The sequence below is a fragment of the Diospyros lotus genome, chromosome 3, assembly GCF_014633365.1.
Source record: "Diospyros lotus cultivar Yz01 chromosome 3, ASM1463336v1, whole genome shotgun sequence".
NCBI classification, from domain to species: domain Eukaryota; kingdom Viridiplantae; phylum Streptophyta; class Magnoliopsida; order Ericales; family Ebenaceae; genus Diospyros; species Diospyros lotus.
Genome location: NC_068340.1, coordinates 22,202,236 through 22,221,557, shown reverse-complemented (window position 1 = coordinate 22,221,557; position 19,322 = coordinate 22,202,236). Strand labels below are relative to the sequence as shown.

The window sequence follows — 19,322 nt, the reverse complement described above, 5'->3', positions numbered from 1 at the left end:
GGATTACAACAACAAATAAGAATATATATTTATCGACTTATCTTGACTTATCTTCTTGGCTTGGAGTTTGAATGGCTCCTTATCTCCAACAACACTATGCACATGTACTTGCACACGTACTTCAATAGTCCTATGCACACTTAAACACTCCCCCTCAAGGTGGTGAATAAATATCTATCATTCTCAGCTTGTCTACTAATTCTTCAAACCACTTGATAGGTAATCCTTTTGTAAGGAGATTTGCCACTTGCTGGTTAGAGGAGATATAGGAAATTTGGAGGAGACCGGACTCTAATTTCTCCTTAATAAAATGCTTGTCAATATCAATATGTTTAGTCCTGTCATGTTGTACAGGATTATGAGTGATACTAATTGCTGATTGATTATCACACAATAGTTCATTAGGCTTTTGCACTTGAATCCTTTAAGTCTTCTAGGACTATCTTCAGCCATAAGAGTTCACACACCCTTAGAGCCATAGCCCTGAATTCTGCCTCGACACTTGACCTTGATACGACTCATTGCTTTTTGCTTCTCCAAGACACTAAGTTGACCCCTAAGAACACAAAAGATCCGGTTGTTGATCTCCTATCCACTAGTGAGCCTCCATAATCTACATCTGTATACCCTTGAATCTCTAAATTGGCTCCTAGTGCAAACAAGATACCTTTGCCCGTTGTAGCTTTTAGGTAATGCAGTATTCTCCTTATACCCTGCATATGTTCCTCATTGGGGCTATGCATAAATTGACTTACTAGGCTAACAGCAAATGCTATGTCAGGCCTAGTATGAGATAGATATATTAGTTTTCCTACAAATCTTTGGAACTGCCCTTTGTCTACTGTATCTCTATTGTGATTTTCCAGCAGCTTCATGTTGGGATCCACTGAATTCATGTTCCCTTTCCTCCTAACAAACCTGTATCGTAAGTAAATCCAGTATATATTTTCGTTGTGATAGAAAAGATTCCCCTCTTTGAATATGCCACTTCAATCTCCAAGAAATATTTCAGCACCCCCAAGTCTTTAACTTCAAATTCCTTGGCTAGGTTCTGCTTAAGGCATTCCTATTCAGTTTCATTATTTCATGTCACTACAATGTCATCAACATAAACTAATAATGTTGTTACCTTTTCTCCCACATGTTTGATAAAGAGTGTGTGATCCCCTCTACTTTGATGATACCCCATAGCATTCATAGCTGTTGAGAATCGCCCAAACCAAGCTTGTGGGACTGTTTCAATCCATACAAGGCCTTCCTTAGCTTGCATACTTGCCCTGCTCCTTCTTAGGTAAAGTCAGGAGGTAATTCCGTGAATACTTCTTCCTTCCAATCCCCGTGTAAGAATGCGTTTTTGACATCTAATTGCTACAACTTCCATCCCAAGTTTGTTGCTAAAGATATAAGCACTCTAACAGTTGTCATCTTTGCTACCGAGACAAAAGTCTCTAAGATAATCAATCTCATAGGATTGGATATAGCCCTTAGTCACTAGTCTTGCCTTATATCTTTCAAGAGTATCATCAGCCTTATACTTTAGGTTGAATATCCATCGGCAGCCAATAGGCCTAATTCCCTTAGGTTGTGGTACTAATTCCCAAGTTTGATTTTTGTGCAAAGCCCTCATCTCTTCTAACATAGACTCTTTCCATTTCGAATCCTTTAGTGCTTCCTCCACTGACTTTGGAATAACAATAGCATCCAGAGATGTTAAAAAGCTTTTATGGGTAGGAGAAAGGCGATGGTAGGATAGGAAATTGGCCAAGGGATGTTTAGTACAATTTCTGACCCCTTTTCCAAGGGAAATTGGAAGATCCAGATTAGTAGGATTGGGTTCAGGGTCAGTATCTCCAAGTATGTGTTCTTCCATGCTTGGATCTGGGGCTGCAATTGGTATATGCTGTGAATCATCACTACGCTTCCTTCCTTAGGATAAGTATTCTCTCCTTGTAGGATGTACAGCCCGTGATGTTCTTTAGCCACACCAATCGTCCTTCCTGTATCCTTGGCCTGAAATTTACACATATATGGAGAAAATATAGCATGGCAATTTAAGTCTTTAGTGAGCTGATTTATGGAGATTAGGTTGGTGGTCAAGTCAGGTCCATAGAGTACTTGATTAATGGACAATTGAGGGCTGAAATGGACCTTGCCTTTTCCTTTAATGGGAACAGAAGTCCCTTTGGCAATGGTGATTCGTTTGGTAGTCTCAAGAGGCTCATAGGTATCGAGAACATGGATATTAGGAGTCATATGGTCAGTGGCTCCGGAATCCAGGGCCAACATGTTATTCCTATTAGTTTTGGAAGCAAGAAAATGATTGAAGATAAGTCTTTTACTTTGCTGTGCAATGGAACAAGATGCTCCCTCATTGATTGTCTTTAAGAATTCCTTCAGCTTAGTTATTTCCTCTGCATTCAGCTGGTTAAGATCTGCTCCGATTGCATCTCCTTTATCTCCTTCTTCCGCTTGCTCCTTGTTTGAAAGGTAACTTTGTGGTCTCATATTCCTGAATCCTCCAATTTTATTTAGGACAGCCTCCTTCTCGTGGAGCTTGAAACATGTCCCTCTAGTATGTCGAGGCTTCTTGCAAAAGCTGCACCATTGCCCTTCTTGACCTCCGGTCTTGGTTTGGGCTACTGCCTTCCATACTTTGCCTCCTGCACCTTCTTTGTTGTTGGAAATCAATGCTGATCCTTCTGTGTTATACTCATTTAGCATAGCCCCCCTTCGATTTTCTTCACTTCTCACAATGGAAAACACTTTGTTTAAAGTAGGAAGCTTATCCCTTCCGAGAACCTGTATTCCAACCTGATCAAACTTAGGATTTAGACCTGTCAGAAACTCAACTATGCGGTCTCTTTCAACAAATTTATTTAAGGTAGCAGCATCCTCTTTACATACCATTTTTATGGCTTGGTAATGATCAAGCTCTAGCCACAATCCCTGCATTTTATTATTGTATTCAGTAACCGTGGACTGACCTTTTTTAATGGAGTTGATCTTTGTTTTAATCTCAAAGATCATAGAAGCATCTTTCACTTTGGAGTAGGTTTGTCTCACCGTCTCCCATATTCCTTTGTTGTTCCAAGAAATATATAATTCTTGCTGACTTCCGGCTGCATTGCATTCCAAAGCGAAGACATGATGAGGGAATCCTCAACATCCCTGGCTGCAAAATTCGGGTCTGAGTCCTTAGGAGCAGTCTCTGTTAGGTGACCGATCTTACCTCTTCCTTTAAGAAAGGTCTTGATGAGTTGTTCCCACTGGAGGTAATTCCTACCAACCATCTAGCTAGTAGGATTGATGCAAGTTAGGCAAGTCCCCAGTTCCGATAGGGTGATCAACAAGTAGAGATTCGTCTATTGTCACGGTTGGTATTGCCTCAGAAGTCTCTGTCATCATGACTGATGTAATGATGATGAGCAATGAAGGCTCTCTTGACTGCAGAGGAAGAAATAGTGCACGGACTGCACTTTTAGGGCTAGGGTTGAATCAGGCCAGAATCAATGGCTCTGATATCATGCAGAAACAGTATTTCTTCATTGATTATTCATCCGTGAGGTATGAATATAAATATACAAGAACTCCTAAAAATATCCTAAAATTTAGGACTAGATTACACCCCTACTATCTAGGATTTTGAATACATTTACTCTTATGCAGTAGATTACAACAACAAATAAGAATATATATTTATCTACTTATCTTGACTTATCTTCTTGGCTTGGAGTTTGAATGGCTCCTTATCTCCAACTGCACTATGCACATGTACTTGCACACGTACTTCAATAGTCCTATGCACACAACACTTCAATAGTTTTGAAATATCTATAGACCTGGAAGCAATTGATTCATATGCCTAAGGACTATATTTTTTTGGTCTGACATATAATTGAGTCTTCATTTTCCTACTAATTTAACCTAATGTTACTTAATCTCAAACAACATTTGAACTTTATCAATCCTCCAATGAACTATCTATTGACAACAGTTTTATTAACTACAGTTATGAATAAAACATTTGAACTTTATCAATCCTCAAATGCACTTTATTACCGATACAAGGATCAATTTCTTGTTTACCAAGTGCAAATAGTTTGTCACCAGATTCTTTCCTTTGAACCATCACAAATGATATTTATTGGAAGTTCCACTATGTGCTATAAACTTACTGTTTGAAAATTTTATGCAGTTCATAAATGTATATGCACCCAAGTATGAAACTGCAGGGAAGTACTGGCCTATTGTGCACCATTTGATGATATTTTCACTGGTACTGATGCATGCTATCGCACTTGGAATCTTTACGCTGAAGAAGCTTCCTCTGGCATCCACATTAATCATTCCTCTTCCAGTTCTTACCCTGCTTTTTAATGCGTATTGCAGTAAACGCTTTCTACCAATTTTTACAGCTTATTCTGCTGAGGTATAGTTGTGGCCTGATCATAATTGTCAACTGTATTAATAATGCAGAATCCTGGCTTAATTTTTTGTTCTAAGGCATATTTTGGCAGTATATAACCAACATGATGTATCTAGGATGTGATAGTTGTATCTAATTTTTCTCTACCTATCAGTGCCTGTTGTCTGCTCTGTTAGGTATATTATTTTCTACTTCACTATGAGTACCTTATTCACATGCAATTTGGGTGATGGATGAACATTAGTATAGATTTGTAGAAAAAAAAAATCTAAGTCTTGTTCTCTAAAGCTTTAGTGTCCAGCTGCTAGTTCACTTCAATGATAGAACTAGAATACTCAACTAGTTTCTGTTTTCCGAACAAAATCCAGTTTCATTTCTACCAGTTTCAGAAAGGATCTAGTCACATACAAACAATGACACCATCATATCAAGGCTTTTTCCCACTATCTAGTTGCATGTGCGAACAGGAAATAAAGAGTTGTTCAACGGCAGTCTTAACACATTTGTACATGATAGTTATCAGTTCAGCATACCAACTAGCCGTGAGATTATTAAACCCTATGGTAGTCATGCATGTCTATGTAAAGAATGGCTACTTTCAAGAAGTTAGCATTTTACCTTAGCCTGAGGATACTGTTCATAGTACTTTAGGTCATCCAGTTGCCTTATTATTGAGACTCTTTTATTGGGCTCTATAGTGGATATTTCACTCTGTGGTAACAGTGCCAAGCTATGGTTACTGGTCATCTGATTTAGATTTCATCAGGTGTTGAGATATGCAGTACAAGAACTTCAGTGCCCCCAGCAACCCCCCGAAAGTTACCTGTGTCAAAGGCGAAATGATGAAGGCATGACATCAGATGTTTGCCTAAACTGGACATCGTGTCCTCTACATAGGATGCTGGAAGAAGGTCCTCAAATATTGAGACCAAGATTCTTTAAAAGAGATCCTTGAATGCTATTGTCATGCATTATCATTTAGCATGCTACATCTACACCCTAATTTGTGACATTTCAGCTAAAACTTGTAGTCCTAGTATCTTTAAGATTTGGGACTTGAAGAGGTCCAAAAGCACACCATGTTTGATTTGGGCCTACTAAGAAGATAAAAATTGTAATCTTGGAAAAGTTAATTTAAGCTAAAACAGTGTCAGCTAATTTATTTATTTATTTATTTTGGTTAGATTGAAGATGACAGCTAATATCGAAAAAGCTACTGATGCTAAGGGATCTCTTTTGCCAGTCTTCATATTTCTTCTCCATGCCATTTCCTCTCTTTACTCTACTACTTCCATTAAATTCTCCACACTCACTTTTTCAATTATGTTTTGTCCTTCCAGACTTTGATAAAGAAGGACAGGGAAGACCATAATGATGCTACAATGGCTGAATTTTTTGCCAGATTGGAAACTGCTTATTTTGATCCAGCTCTGTTGCCAATTCAGTATTCCACAAACTATGACAGCCGTACCTCTCCCCTTCTACCTTCTACTGAAGTTTGAGACCAAGACAGTATGTCGGTTCTCTCACGTTTGAGTCACTTGCGATTGCAGTATCCACAGCATCATATATGTGTGTGAATTTTGGCATACACCTATCCAAAATTAAATTCTCTTCTGAAAATCTCTCCATTCATTTCTGCATGTAAATTGGCCATGAGCCTGCTGTTCATTTTTTTGTGCCCAACTTGTTTTTGTTGATTGCCAGCGTCCTGAGTTGATGTGAGAATGTCTATTGAGAATTTGCGAGAAGTCAAAGTGTGTCATTGTAAGTGATTTATACCTTTTCCAAACATACCATCCCTCTGATTATCATGTGTGCTCAAGATTCACTATCAAGGTTCATTGGAGCACAGCCTGCTGTTCTCCAAAACCAGAAGGAAGCAATGTTTTAGAATTCTATCCCCTTTCCCTTGCTTCAGAGCCCAATTACTTTATTGGAATTCCTGACTGCAAAATTTTTCACTCATTTTAGCTCGTGTCGTGTTTTTTTTTTTTTTTTTTCATGGTTTGAATCTTTGGTATGTCTTGAACAATCATGTACAAATACTGATTTGTAATTATTAGCTTCAGTGTTTTGTGTTCTAGTATTTAACTCCATTTCAGTTTCTGCTGAACCATATTTACTCTTTTCTGTATTTGTTTGCAATATTTGCATGGTCCTGCTTTCTATTTATTTCCGTAAGAGTTTACTTACATGAATTTATACAATTATCTAACTAAATTGCTGGCTTTATTTTATTTTTATTGGGGGCTGTTACCTTATGATCAGTCTAAATCACTTGATCACAATTTGGCAAGTCGCCCTGTAGGCTGTAGGTTCATGCTGGCCCAGTTATAGCAGTGTATAACTTACAGAAAGGCTAAATTGAGCATGCAAAAGTTTCAGAATAGGGAGGAAGGAAACTAGGTTCTGCAATGGCCATTGCCTCTCCCTGAATTCCCAGTTCATCAATATCCCACTTTCAGTTCTTTTGAAAAAAAAATGAAAAAGAAAAGAAAAAGAAAATAATAGCTAGGTAGTCTGTTCTCTGAGAATGGACTATCTTATTTTCTGTGCAAAATATTTTGTGTAAAATCATCATATAAATGTAGTTTTCTTCTATAATCATTTACGGTGAAGTGAAGAATCATCATAACAGTTCATTAATAAAAAGAATAATTATATTTGTACATTAAGGGTTACATTTTGAATTATACACTGTACAAATGAGTAAAATAGTTTTCATGCTTTACTGCCTTAAGGGAGGGACATTTTATCATTTTAGTTGCATTGTGTAGCTAAAAATGTAATTCAAGTAATAATAGTATTTTTCTAATGAAAATATTATGGTCATGTTGTTCTCCTAATGATTTTCTAAGTCACAGTATCAGTTACCGTTTTGTATTACCCATGTCAAATCAAGCGGGTCCCGTTTAGTCCATTAATAAATGTGCCCTAAACAAGATGAACTGTCAAGTAATTCTAGGTTTCAAATGAACATGAACCAAGCCTCGTGTATGCTGATGGGTGGTGGTAATTTCAAAGGGTCAAAAAAATAAAAATAAAAAACAACACAAAAGACACAGTTAAGGATGGTTGTGGGCATTTGGACCACTTTGTCTCTTCCTCTGAGGTTTTGTGGGGCAGCTGATGTGTTAGTTTTTCTGCGTCTAACTACTGCCCACAAGCTTCTACTGTGTTATTAGTAAGTCATATTGAAACTTTTAAAACCCATTTTAAAAAATAGCCTAAGCTAAGAGTTTCATGAACCCATAAAATAAGTTGTTCCAATCATGCCTCTGTTAGATTCCAATAGATGTCAATTTTGTTTTCTTCTACTTTCCTATTAAGGTGAAGCTTTGGTGAGACCGAAGATCTTAAAACTTAAAACAAAAATGATTCAAGGTTTTAATAGCGTATCAATCATCCAGCAGAACCGTTTCTTCTTCTTCTTTAATCTGGATAATTGTGTTATGTCCTCCTGTATTCCGTACACCATAGGTAATCTAGAATGAGTTTTACTTTGTACCTTAAACAACATAGTAGCTTGTTTTACCCTACATGCATCTTCACCAAACTCTTCCATTTGGTGATGGCTAGCCTTTGTTTTTTCTGTTTTGGAATGGAAAACAATCAAAAGTTCATGTTAGAAATATACTTTTCTTTTTCATATAAGAACGAGTTTTGGAATTAGTGGGATTAGGGCTTGTGATAGTGGTAACTATTTTGGACAAATTTCCCTAAAACAGTTATGATTGGTTGATAATAGGTTGGTAGTAATGCATTATCAGTGTAGATTGTCGAGGAGCAAAGGCAAATCTGACTTGGTCAGAGAAAATTTCAGTAAGGACCAATATTCTTGGATTCTCCTAACCCCAAGAAAGATGCAGGTCCATATGAATTAGTGGGATAGCCGAACTACAGAAACAACAAAGAGAGTAGAACAAGTAGGTAACACTCTTGCTAGATACTTCTCATTTTGTCAGCATCTCCTTGCCTCCAAGTCTCTTATAACTGTATGTATGCACTATAAATCTTGATGCATAAATAAGCAACCAATAACTGATTCATATAATTAGGCTTAGTTACTTTGTGATATATATTATAAGGAGAAAGATAGAGCAAAAGATCAAAGTAGAAAATGGTGAGGAAGAGGAAAGTTGAGGGGGAAGAGGAGAAAGAGAACAATGGAAACGTGGGTTGGGATCAGATGGTGAATGAGGCTGCAAATGGTGAGGCTATTTGTGGGACTCCAAGAGCTCGAAAACGCTATGTTGGCGTGCGCCAGCGGCCATCAGGGCGGTGGGTGGCTGAGATCAAGGACACCATACAGAAGATAAGAGTATGGTTGGGAACATTTGACACTGCTGAGGAAGCAGCCAGAGCCTATGACGAGGCAGCTTGCTTACTGCGTGGAGCGAATACTCGAACAAATTTTTGGCCCTGCTCTCCTTCTCCTAATTCAACTCCAGCTCTTCCCTCTAAGATCACAAATCTTCTTCTCCATAGGCTCAGAGCTAGGAACTATGCTAATGCTCCAACGGCTGCTTCTTTGCATGCCGATCAACAGAGCCAAGAAACAATTGAAAAACAAGAAACACAATTTGATCATTTCTTTGATATGTCCAATGCTGCAAGTGATTGCTTCACTGCAAGCATTGGATCGAGTTTCACCGGTGTAGGAAGTGAACTTGAAGTGCCGGAAACTAACTGGACTAGTGTTGATCAGCTCCTGAATGATGATGGTTACAGTGGGGCGGAGGGAGATCAGAAAATTGGAGAAGCAGAAGAAGAAGATTATAATGATGATATCGGGATTGTGGACTTTCAGTTTGTGGACAGTGTAGAATCATCTTGTTACTGTTCTCCATTTGAGATTGCAGAAGAGATGGTGGAGCCAATGGAACTGGAGAATTATGGTGAAGATCCCTCAATGCTCACTGAGGCTATGAAGAGGATGAAGTATGAGCGCAAGTTCTCGGCTTCCCTCTATGCATTCAACGGGATTCCAGAGTGTCTGAAACTGAAACTTGGATCAGGAGGAAATGTAACGGCGAGAGAGAGGTCTGAGCATATGTCTAAACTTAGCCATGACTGCAGTGGCAATCTAGAAATTGTTAAGAATGAGGAAGAAAATGATGTAGATGCTCAGGCCCCAGTGCAAGAACAGGAGAGAAACCAACAGAATTCAACGGAAATAATAGGTTCTTCTTCATCTCCTTTTACCACTACTTCATCCTCTTCGTCGAGCAAGGAAGGAGGCAAATGCTCGCTTTGGAGTTCCCTTGATCTCCCTCCCATTTCTATGTTATTTGGAGGACAAAATGGTTCCTAATCTACTTGTTTTCTCTTAATAGTTTTGTCATACTTCTATCATCTATTAGGCCGGATGCTTTGAAATGCATCAAGCAACTTATGAGATGTAATCTTACTGCTAATTCTCCAAAATAGTACTTCTGATTGGTGATTTTTAACTTCTTTTAGCCTCATCTTTCTCTTGCTCAGAGAGGGAGTGAAAAACTCCAAATAGGATGTTGCCTTTGGGATGAATCAGCTCGACCATATGCAGTTATTTTCTAAGCTTTTATTCCATAGTGGTAGGCACCCCTCCTGCAATCTGCCAATTAACTTGTAACCCAAATTAGTGATAATGATAATCGAGCTGAACTTTGACTAATTTGATTGAATGACGCATCATAATCTTTGTTCGATGAATATCAAAATCTCCCATTTGTCAAAAGACATTTCTGCTAAAAAGAATCCTGACTGCTGCTACCTCTGTTGCTCTAGTGTCTGAACCACTTTCCATGGATGTCTTTAGTGATTTCTGGCTTTAATGCCATAACCCTTCTTTTTTATTATGCAACTTTGACAAAATATTAGATTTCTCTGACTGGGACTAAATATGCACTCATTTTGTGTTTGACTGGGAAAGAAGATCTTTATCCATTCCTAAATGAGTCAAGTTGAACATATTCTCCTCATTTTGATGCAGATTGTCACAATCTTTCAACTTCCATTCGCCCAAATAATGATTACAGAATGAATTTTCTTCCAACTTTATCTTCATGTTCTTAGATCAGCAGACCTGCCATGGTTTAAGGCTTTTACCATATCTGTTAAACTTCCATTCTTTTAGGCTTTTAGCCAACTTTATATATATACACACATACATATATATATATATATCTATATATATACACATTTGAATTGGTTTCCATTCTTAATCCATATCTGTCGTCTTTTAATTGGCGTCTGTTAGAAATATACGTTTGAACTTCAATCTATATTCACGGATATTGCATTGTTCTTTATATCCCTTTTTGTTCTTACAGAAAGAACAAACAGAATATGTGGCCAGCCAATTAACAATATAAAAAGAAAGGGAGGAAAAAAAAAAAACCAATGAGACGCAATTGTTTAAATATTTCACCACTCAAGCGTAATCTCATCTGAAATCGTCTGTCTTGGAATTATCGCCACAGAACTTTAAGAAACAGCTTCATTTCAGGAATGCCAAAACCATCACTGTGTTGGTGGAAGATTGAAAAAAAGAAAAAAAAAAACAAAAAACAAAAGCCTTGGGAATTTATCATCTCAATGTGGTCTTTACCTTGGGAGAATAAAAGTAATCAACCCAAGATGAAATTCAGAGCACAATGTGAAAGTTCCCTCCCTGCAATTTGTTTAACAGTAACCAGAGGATTTGAAATTGAATTTTTCAAAAGTTTGGATTTTCTTTTATCAGTTGGTGAAAGTTTATACGAATATGTTATTGGTATTTTATGGATTATATAATATATTATTAATAACAAAAATATCTTTCATGCCTCACCGCTTCGTGCCGCTTCACCGTCTTAGGTGAAGGATATTTTAATCATACGTCTCACCGCTTCATATTACTTTACCGTCTTATTTTATCACCTTAGATGAGAGGTATTTTGAATATTTTAACTACATTATGTAGTCTATGATGTAACACATGATGTATCAATAACATTTTCTAAGTTTATAGTCTCTAAAACTTAAAAGAAAAAACAATTTCCTTCCAAATATATTATAGTTATGAAATAAAAAAAAGTAATAATACAATTTATTAAAAAAATACTATTGTCAAGTTATATATAAATTTATTATAGTTACAAATAAATTTATTGGATACTTTCGTTAAAAAAAAAGTTTGTAGTCATTTCATTAAAAAATCTGTGGACAATTTCTATCTGAATATTTTTTTTATCCAATGAAAAGAAAAACACTATCGTCAAGTATAATAGAATATTGTCTTACCTTAAGCTGTTCACAACTAAGCTAATTGCCCTGCACAACCTCTTGAAGGAGAGGGATTGCCCTAGCCCTAGCCCTAGCCTTTATTTGAAGGACTTTTGCCCTCTTTACTAAATTTTTAGTAAATTTTAATATTTGATAGTAATTTTTAATATTTATTTTAATTAATTACATTCTATTGCATCACTTACCATCGCACTGAGTTTATGAACTTAATAAATCTCCCAAACAAGACAAGACCTTTGATTGAATTCACTGTCATTGAATTGCATATATAATTGGTAAGTGCATGCATCATGATAGTGAAAATTTAATTACTTGTCCTCTAAGACACACACAGAAACATGTCACTTTACTAATAGTAGTTGTTGGTTTTAGAATGGTTGGTTTATGTGATGATCTTTTTTGTTCTTTGCATAATTTATTTTTGTATTAATAATTTTTTTTATATCTTCTATTTCTACAATGGTAGTGGATGAGCTTTGATAATAATGATAAGATTATAGCTTTATAATTATAAAGTCACGAATTTGAGCTATACAAATAATTTCTTTATAAAAATATAATATAAAATAAAAATCTTTTAACACTCAAAAAGTCATTTTCTATTGCATAAAAGATGATATATCTTGTTTAACATAATGGGAGAATAAGGTGTAGAAGTTCCCGCACGCATAGCTCAACAGTTGGAGACGAGCATGTCTCGAAGAGATTTAGACTATAGCCATTATATAATCAGTAAGAGATCTCGTGTTCGATTTTTATTCATAGGGCCAATATAGAGGCCTTAAAGGTGAGGGATTCACCTTCTTTAAGGTGTAGAAATTGAATAAGAATATGGATCGGATGGATGCCCAATCGAGCTGAGTTTAGTAACATAATAATTTCTTTCCTTGTTGGCTGGTGGCTGGTGGCTGCTAACTGCAAGCACAGTGCAACATAAATGAGCCACATGTCAACTGGTTGAAGCCAGAAGCAGTTGGTGGTTTGACCAATTCCATGTTTTTTTGTCCACATGCTTAGAGAGATATGGGAGATTCATAAACAATGAGAGGATCAAAATGGATGAATGATGTGGCCCAACTCTTAAAATTGAGTTGAAAAACCCTAGGTCTTGCTAATTATATTGTCCCATCAAACATTCCAGCGATGTTTATCCTAAAAAAATCACAGAGAGGGAGAGAGAGAGAGGGAGAGAGAAGGCAACTTCCCAAGTGCATGAATGGCCCTTTCACATTCCACTACCATTGAAAGCATGTTGAGAAAAGATGAGGCAAAAGGGGAGGCTAAAAGTAGGAGTGGGATATATGATGTTTGAGGAGAAAGGATAACTTTGGGACAATAAGAACAGCCTTCTGTCCTTTTTTGAGAAGGATGATGTGGTCATATGAAGATTAGGTTTTCACTGCTTTTTTTTTCTAATAAAATATTATATTTTTATATTTTTTTATAAAATAATATCAACAAGATAATATGATAATGAAAATTTTATAAATACAAACTATCTTCTTAAATGTTTATGATTATTAATGAGTTATTTTACTCACATAATAATATTTTTTGCAATTTTTCTTTGTTTTTAACATAGCTTGCAGTTTTCACAATTTTGATGAATCCGCAGCAGTTCTTGGTGTTGGGGATTGGGCCTCAAGGGGCTCCAAGAGGTAAAGGAACTCAGTTAATTTACTGAACCCATGGAGCCATAAAAGTTACCCATATTTTTTTAAAATAGCCTTATGAGAGAGAGAGAGAGAGCGGTAGATATAAGAAGGGATGGAAGATTCTCATTCTGAATATTACATTTCCCTAATGTCAAAAGGGGGTAAAAAAAATTATAGGGTCTTTCAGTTCAAGACAGCCCTTTTTTCAGGTGGGGTTGTGAAAGGAACCCAACAATCTAAATTCCAGCATGAAAGACATAAAGAAACAATCCAAACTTCATTATAACTAAAACCTAATATTGGGTTTAGTCCCTTTCCTTTGGTAGCTTATCTGCAAAGGTGGACCAACCTCATGAAGGTCTCCTCTCAATCTGAATTATGGTTAATCAATATCATCTCTCCCTGCCTTTGTTTCCAAAACTCTCTCATTGACCCACCTTCCAATCTAATAATTAAACTTGAGTTAGTTCACCTTTCTAGTCCAAGCCCTATACTGAGTTTCATCAATGGATCCTAACAAAATTTTAAAATGGAATTGGCCAATCTTCATCCAACTATTCAGTAAAGCAAGTAAAAAACATATTGTTAAATGGAATTGGCCAACTGGGGCATAAAACTCCAATCACTATCAACACAATAATAGTTTAATTATGGAAAAATAAAGAAGTTATATGAAGCCTTTTCCCTCCCCATTTTGACTTCAAAAGGATAATAATATTTGCATAAATCAAGTGAGAAAGGCCAATGAGAATATTTAATATCAAGAAGGCTGTGAAGATTGCATATGACTCCAACTAGAGCATGCTTTGCCTCCTCACCATGAATGAAAGATGGCCCTTTTGCATTTTCTTTTCTCCTAAGGCAAACCAGGCCCCAGCTATTTGGCCCTTCGAATATATTCAGCAGCATCTAGACCCTCTTCGCCACTGGACGGGGAAAACCATAGGGACTCCTCTCCCTCCCTCTCTCTGAAATAACTGCAGTCTCTACTGCGAAAACTTACTTTTGATATCAGAAACTCTACCCGTATTCTTCTTTTCTTCTCTCATGCACACAACTGCTCTTGTTCTCAGGCTTTGCTTCTTTCTCAACTAAGCCATGGACGAAACAGAAGAGTCCAATGCTACCAAGAAATGCACCTCCAAGGCCAGGACTTTCAGGGCTCAAAACAACCCTCAAAGCCGCCAATATCACCACCAATATCATCTATTGCAGCAGCACAACTCAAATAGGATTTGGTATTGTAACCAGAACCAGTACCAAGCTTACCCTGCTCTTCTTCCTTTGCCTCCAACCATACCTCTCCAGCCCACTGCAACTCCACCTTTTCCTCAGAACCAATGTTTCAGATCAAAACCTCATTTGCAGAAACCTTCTTGGAAGGGGAATAACCCTCCCTTGGCCACCTCTTCGGACACCGAACCCCCAAATTCAGCAGTTTTGCAAGGTAATGTTAATATGTTTTCAAAACCCACTAATTTTTGTTGATCTTTTATGCGTTTTGTTTGATGTTAATGCATATGAATACACGGTCTGCGTGTTCATTGAAGCTTTCCATCAACTTTTCAATTTTGAAACGTAGTTGGGGACTTTAGCCTTCTTTGAATAACCCGACAACAGAATAGGTTGAAGCAAGAATGTTCTTTCCTGGTATTTTGTCCATTTCTTTTCTCACCTTATTCGTATACATTTTCCAGAATTAAGCCTGAATTTTTGAGGTGATATCGATGTCTAATTAAGGAAAATCTAATCGTACCTTGCAGGTGTTCATTCATTTTTTTAATTTTATTTTTATCTCCTTGCTTCCAACTTCTGGGCATTTTTACCTTGCTAGATGATATGATTGAAATTAGAGAGTTATCAGTAGGTGGTAATAGGAACGAATAACTGTTGCTTATTGTCTTCTATTCCAATATCTGAACAGCTCCAGAGCGGCTTCAACAGCAACATGGCATACCCTTAAAAGGAAAAGATGGAAGGAGAGTCATAGGTGCCAAGCCACAATCATTAGTAGCGAGGAGACCGGATTCTGGAGGTGTAGAGGGGCCTATAATTCCTCTCCTTGCCAACCATTTCCTGGTCCAATTCGATCCCACGCATCGAATTTTCCACTATGATGTTGAGATCTCTCCGAATCCTTCCAAGGAGTTTGCTCGAAAGATCAAGCAAAAACTGGTAGAGGACAACTCAGCCGTGCTCTCTGGTGCACGTCCAGCGTTTGATGGTGGAAAGAATCTTTACAGCTCAATTGAATTCCAAAGTGATAGACTTGAATTCTTTGTTAGCCTCCCAATACCCTCAGTCAAGTTATTGTTACCATCTGGACAAAGCTTTAAGTCTCAAGAAAAGCATCAGCAACTTAAGCTCTTCCGCGTAAACGTCAAACTTGTCTCCAAGTTTGATGGAAGGGAACTGGGCAGCTATTTGAGCAAGGAGGGAGATGATTGGGTACCACTTCCTCAGGAGTATATCCATGCCTTGGATGTTGTCTTGCGCGAGAGCCCAACAGAGAAGTGCATACCTGTGGGGCGATCACTATACTCGAGTTCAATGGGAGGGACTAAAGAAATCGGAGGAGGAGCTGTTGGATTGAGGGGTTTCTTTCAAAGCCTAAGACCAACCCAACAAGGACTTGCTCTCAATGTAGATTTCTCTGTGACCGCATTCCATGAAAGTATTGGTGTTATCCCCTATCTGCAAAAGCGTCTTGAGTTTCTGCGTGATCTTTCTCAGAGGAAGACAAGAGGTTTGACAGGAGAAGAAAGGAAGGAAGTGGAGAAGGCATTGAAGAACCTGAGAATATTTGTTTGCCATAGAGAAACTGTTCAGAGGTATAGGGTTTATGGCTTAACTGAGGAAGCTACAGAGAATCTCTGGTTTCCAGACAGGGATGGGAAGAATTTGAGACTAGTGAACTATTTCAAGGATCATTATAATTATGATATTCAGTTCAGGAATTTGCCATGCTTGCAGATTAGTAGGAGCAAACCATGCTATCTTCCTATGGAGCTTTGCATGATTTGTGAAGGCCAAAAGTTCCTTGGGAAGCTTTCAGATGATCAGACTGCAAGGATACTAAAGATGGGCTGCCAAAAACCAAGAGAACGAAAGGCAATTATTGATGGAGTCATGAAAGGAACAGTTGGTCCAACAAGGTAACCTTAAAATCTTTATAATTATCCAGTCATCCTAGTTCCTGAACTTCCATTATAATTGTTACTAAGACATTCAAGCCTACTTTCTGGACAGTGGCATTCAAGAAAAGGAATTCAAACTCCATGTTTCAAGAGAAATGACAAGATTGAATGGAAGGATTCTTCAACCTCCCAAACTAAAGCTTGGCAATGGTGGCTTCATAAGAGATCTAATTCCTTCCCGCCATGACCGTCAATGGAACCTTCTGGACAGCCATGTCTTTGAAGGCACTAGAATTGAGAGGTGGGGATTAATAAGTTTTGGAGGAAGTGCTGACCAAAAATCCATCATTGCAAAGTTCATAAGCCAGTTGTCTCAGAGGTGCGAGCAATTGGGCATCTTTCTTAACAAAAATACAGTTATCAGCCCCCAGTTTGAACCGATGCATGTGCTTAACAATGTATCACTTTTAGAATCCAAAATGAAGAAGATCTACAGAGCTGCATCCAATAATCTGCAACTGCTCATTTGTGTAATGGAGAGAAAACACAAAGGGTATGCAGATTTTAAGCGAATTGCAGAGACAAGCATTGGAGTTGTCAGTCAGTGCTGCTTGTATTCAAATCTTGGCAAGTTGAGTTCACAATTTCTTGCAAACCTGGCTCTTAAAATCAATGCCAAAGTTGGTGGATGCACGGTTGCTTTGTACAATTCAATACCTTCCCAAATCCCACGCCTTCTTCACTCTGATGATCCAGTGATCTTTATGGGAGCCGATGTGACGCATCCTCACCCACTGGATGATTTCAGCCCATCTGTTGCAGCAGTGGTGGGGAGTGTCAACTGGCCAGCTGCAAACAAGTATGTATCGAGAATGAGGTCCCAAACACATCGACAAGAAATTATCCAGGATCTTACCACAATGGTTGGGGAAATTTTGGATGATTTCTATCAGGAACTGTCCAAACTCCCCAAGAGAATAATATTTTTTCGAGATGGCGTAAGTGAAACCCAATTCTATAAAGTGCTCCAAGAGGAGCTTCCAGCCATCAAGGCAGCCTGTTCCAGGTTTCCAGGTTACATACCTCCAATTACCTTTGCAGTAGTTCAGAAAAGACACCACACAAGGCTGTTTCCAGATGAAACAGAGCCATCTGCAGCTAGAAATCAGTTGTTTGATGAAAACATTCCTCCAGGCACAGTTGTTGATACTGTGATCACTCACCCAAAGGAATTTGACTTCTACCTTTGTAGCCATTGGGGTTTTAAGGGAACTAGCAGGCCAACCCACTATCATGTTCTATGGGATGAAAACCAATTCACTTCTGATGAAATCCAGAAACTGGTTTACAATCTTTGCTACACATTTGTGAGGTGTACAAAGCCAGTTTCCTTGGTTCCTCCAGCTTACTATGCCCATCTTGCTGCATATAGAGGCAGACTCTACCTTGAACGCTCAGATTCCTCACCTTTGACAAGAAGTTCTTCAACAATCTCCAGGGCTGCGCCTCCAAAGGCAACCCCTCTCCCAAAACTAAGTGAGAATGTTAAGAATCTCATGTTTTACTGCTGATGTTCCTTGCATTTACATGCATATCTACGTACCAAAATAGAACAAGAGTCCATTTTTCAATTCAGCCTGTAATTCCTTCTTTCTTCATAGTTACTGTGTTTATTTCCAGAATTTTGTTTTCTGTTTGTGCTGTAACAATTACATAGTCCACAACAACTTATATTCTTGGTCTAATAGTGAAACCTCTGCTGATTTCTCTGTTATCACTTTTCGCCCTCCAAATCTACTAATTAACAAGGAACACAACTTTCTTTACCATACCATTATTGCTGCCTATATTTGGCCTTCCACAGAACTAGTTAGGTGACAACAGATCAAGACACTAAAGGCTGCCTACTGAGTCACCACAGGAGTATAGCAGCCAATTTCAGGTAAATAGAGGCATCTCTCCCTATGTTTAGTAAGTGGAATTTGAACTAGTTGAATGTAGGATGAAGATATTGATATAGATTGAGTAGGGTAAACTGGAACCAGGAGCATAAAGAATATGCACATGCAAGTTAGGAAGGTAAATGACCTCTGTCAACCCCATTGTCTTCAGTTTACAGTTTGCTTTCTGTTGCTGGTTCTTCTGATGGGATTGGCTTTGGTTAGGAGCCCTCTCTGTGATTAGTTTTTTATTTTTTTTTTTTCATTTCAATAATTCGTCTTGTAGATGACAGAGCAAGAGGCTAAGCTGGCTAACATGTAAATGTGCGTCCCCAATGCATAGGATAGGCTAAAATTCATTTCAGCTTCTTATTGTTTTTGCTTGTGTTTTTTACCATACCTTATGCATCTTCAAATATAAAACAGGCGACAAACCTGCATCCAGTGCTATATAGCTGCAAGGAATGGTAGTTTGTAATTTGTGTTTAATGAATTCAGTTGTGGCATCCTGAAAGTGAATATGTTTTTGGCCTGAAAATGAATTGAAGGCCTTTTCAGTTTTTGGTTTAGCCCTATTTGCTTCTTTTTTTTTTTTGTATTGTTTAATCGTTTCCTGGAATTATTTGCAAATTTGAGGTTGTCATGGAGTATGATATTTCTAAAAGTGCTTGAATATATATATATATATATATATATATAGTCTTACTTGTCTGTATTGCATTGTTTTTCATTGGGTATGATATTTCTTAAGTCCATTGTTGTGCATATAAAAGCTTTTAAGCTCATTGTTTTGGTAAAACTAATGCACAGCATTGCTTTAGAAGTTAAAAAAAAAAAAAAAAAAAGGTCTATTATTTTAGGATTGTATTTTGTTGAGTAAGATATCTGTTCA

General features: G+C 37.6%; 3 protein-coding genes across 11 annotated transcripts in view; all 3 read left to right on the top strand.

Moving 5' to 3' along the window:
- The window catches only part of LOC127797436 (CSC1-like protein At1g69450), a 144,146-nt gene extending 137,634 nt beyond the window's left edge, over positions 1-6,512 (top strand). For all 9 annotated transcript variants that reach the window (XM_052330342.1, XM_052330340.1, XM_052330338.1 and 6 more), the window contains 2 exons: positions 4,196-4,429; positions 5,767-6,512. In XM_052330342.1, coding sequence (XP_052186302.1) covers positions 4,196-4,429; positions 5,767-5,928 — 396 coding nt within the window. In that variant the 3' untranslated portion in view covers positions 5,929-6,512. The remainder of the gene's footprint in view (positions 1-4,195; positions 4,430-5,766) is intronic.
- A 1,908-nt stretch (positions 6,513-8,420) lies between these two features.
- Positions 8,421-9,829, top strand: LOC127798069 (ethylene-responsive transcription factor ERN1-like). The gene has a single exon (XM_052331369.1). It carries the CDS (start codon positions 8,550-8,552, stop codon positions 9,741-9,743), a length of 1,194 nt encoding a protein of 397 aa, XP_052187329.1. The 5' UTR covers positions 8,421-8,549; the 3' UTR covers positions 9,744-9,829.
- Positions 9,830-14,108: 4,279 nt separating this feature from the next.
- Positions 14,109-18,263, top strand: LOC127798089 (protein argonaute 7). Its single transcript, XM_052331398.1, has 3 exons — positions 14,109-14,800; positions 15,278-16,508; positions 16,603-18,263. Exons 1-3 carry the CDS (start codon positions 14,452-14,454, stop codon positions 18,059-18,061), a joined length of 3,039 nt encoding a protein of 1,012 aa, XP_052187358.1. The 5' UTR covers positions 14,109-14,451; the 3' UTR covers positions 18,062-18,263.
- Positions 18,264-19,322: the final 1,059 nt, after the last annotated feature.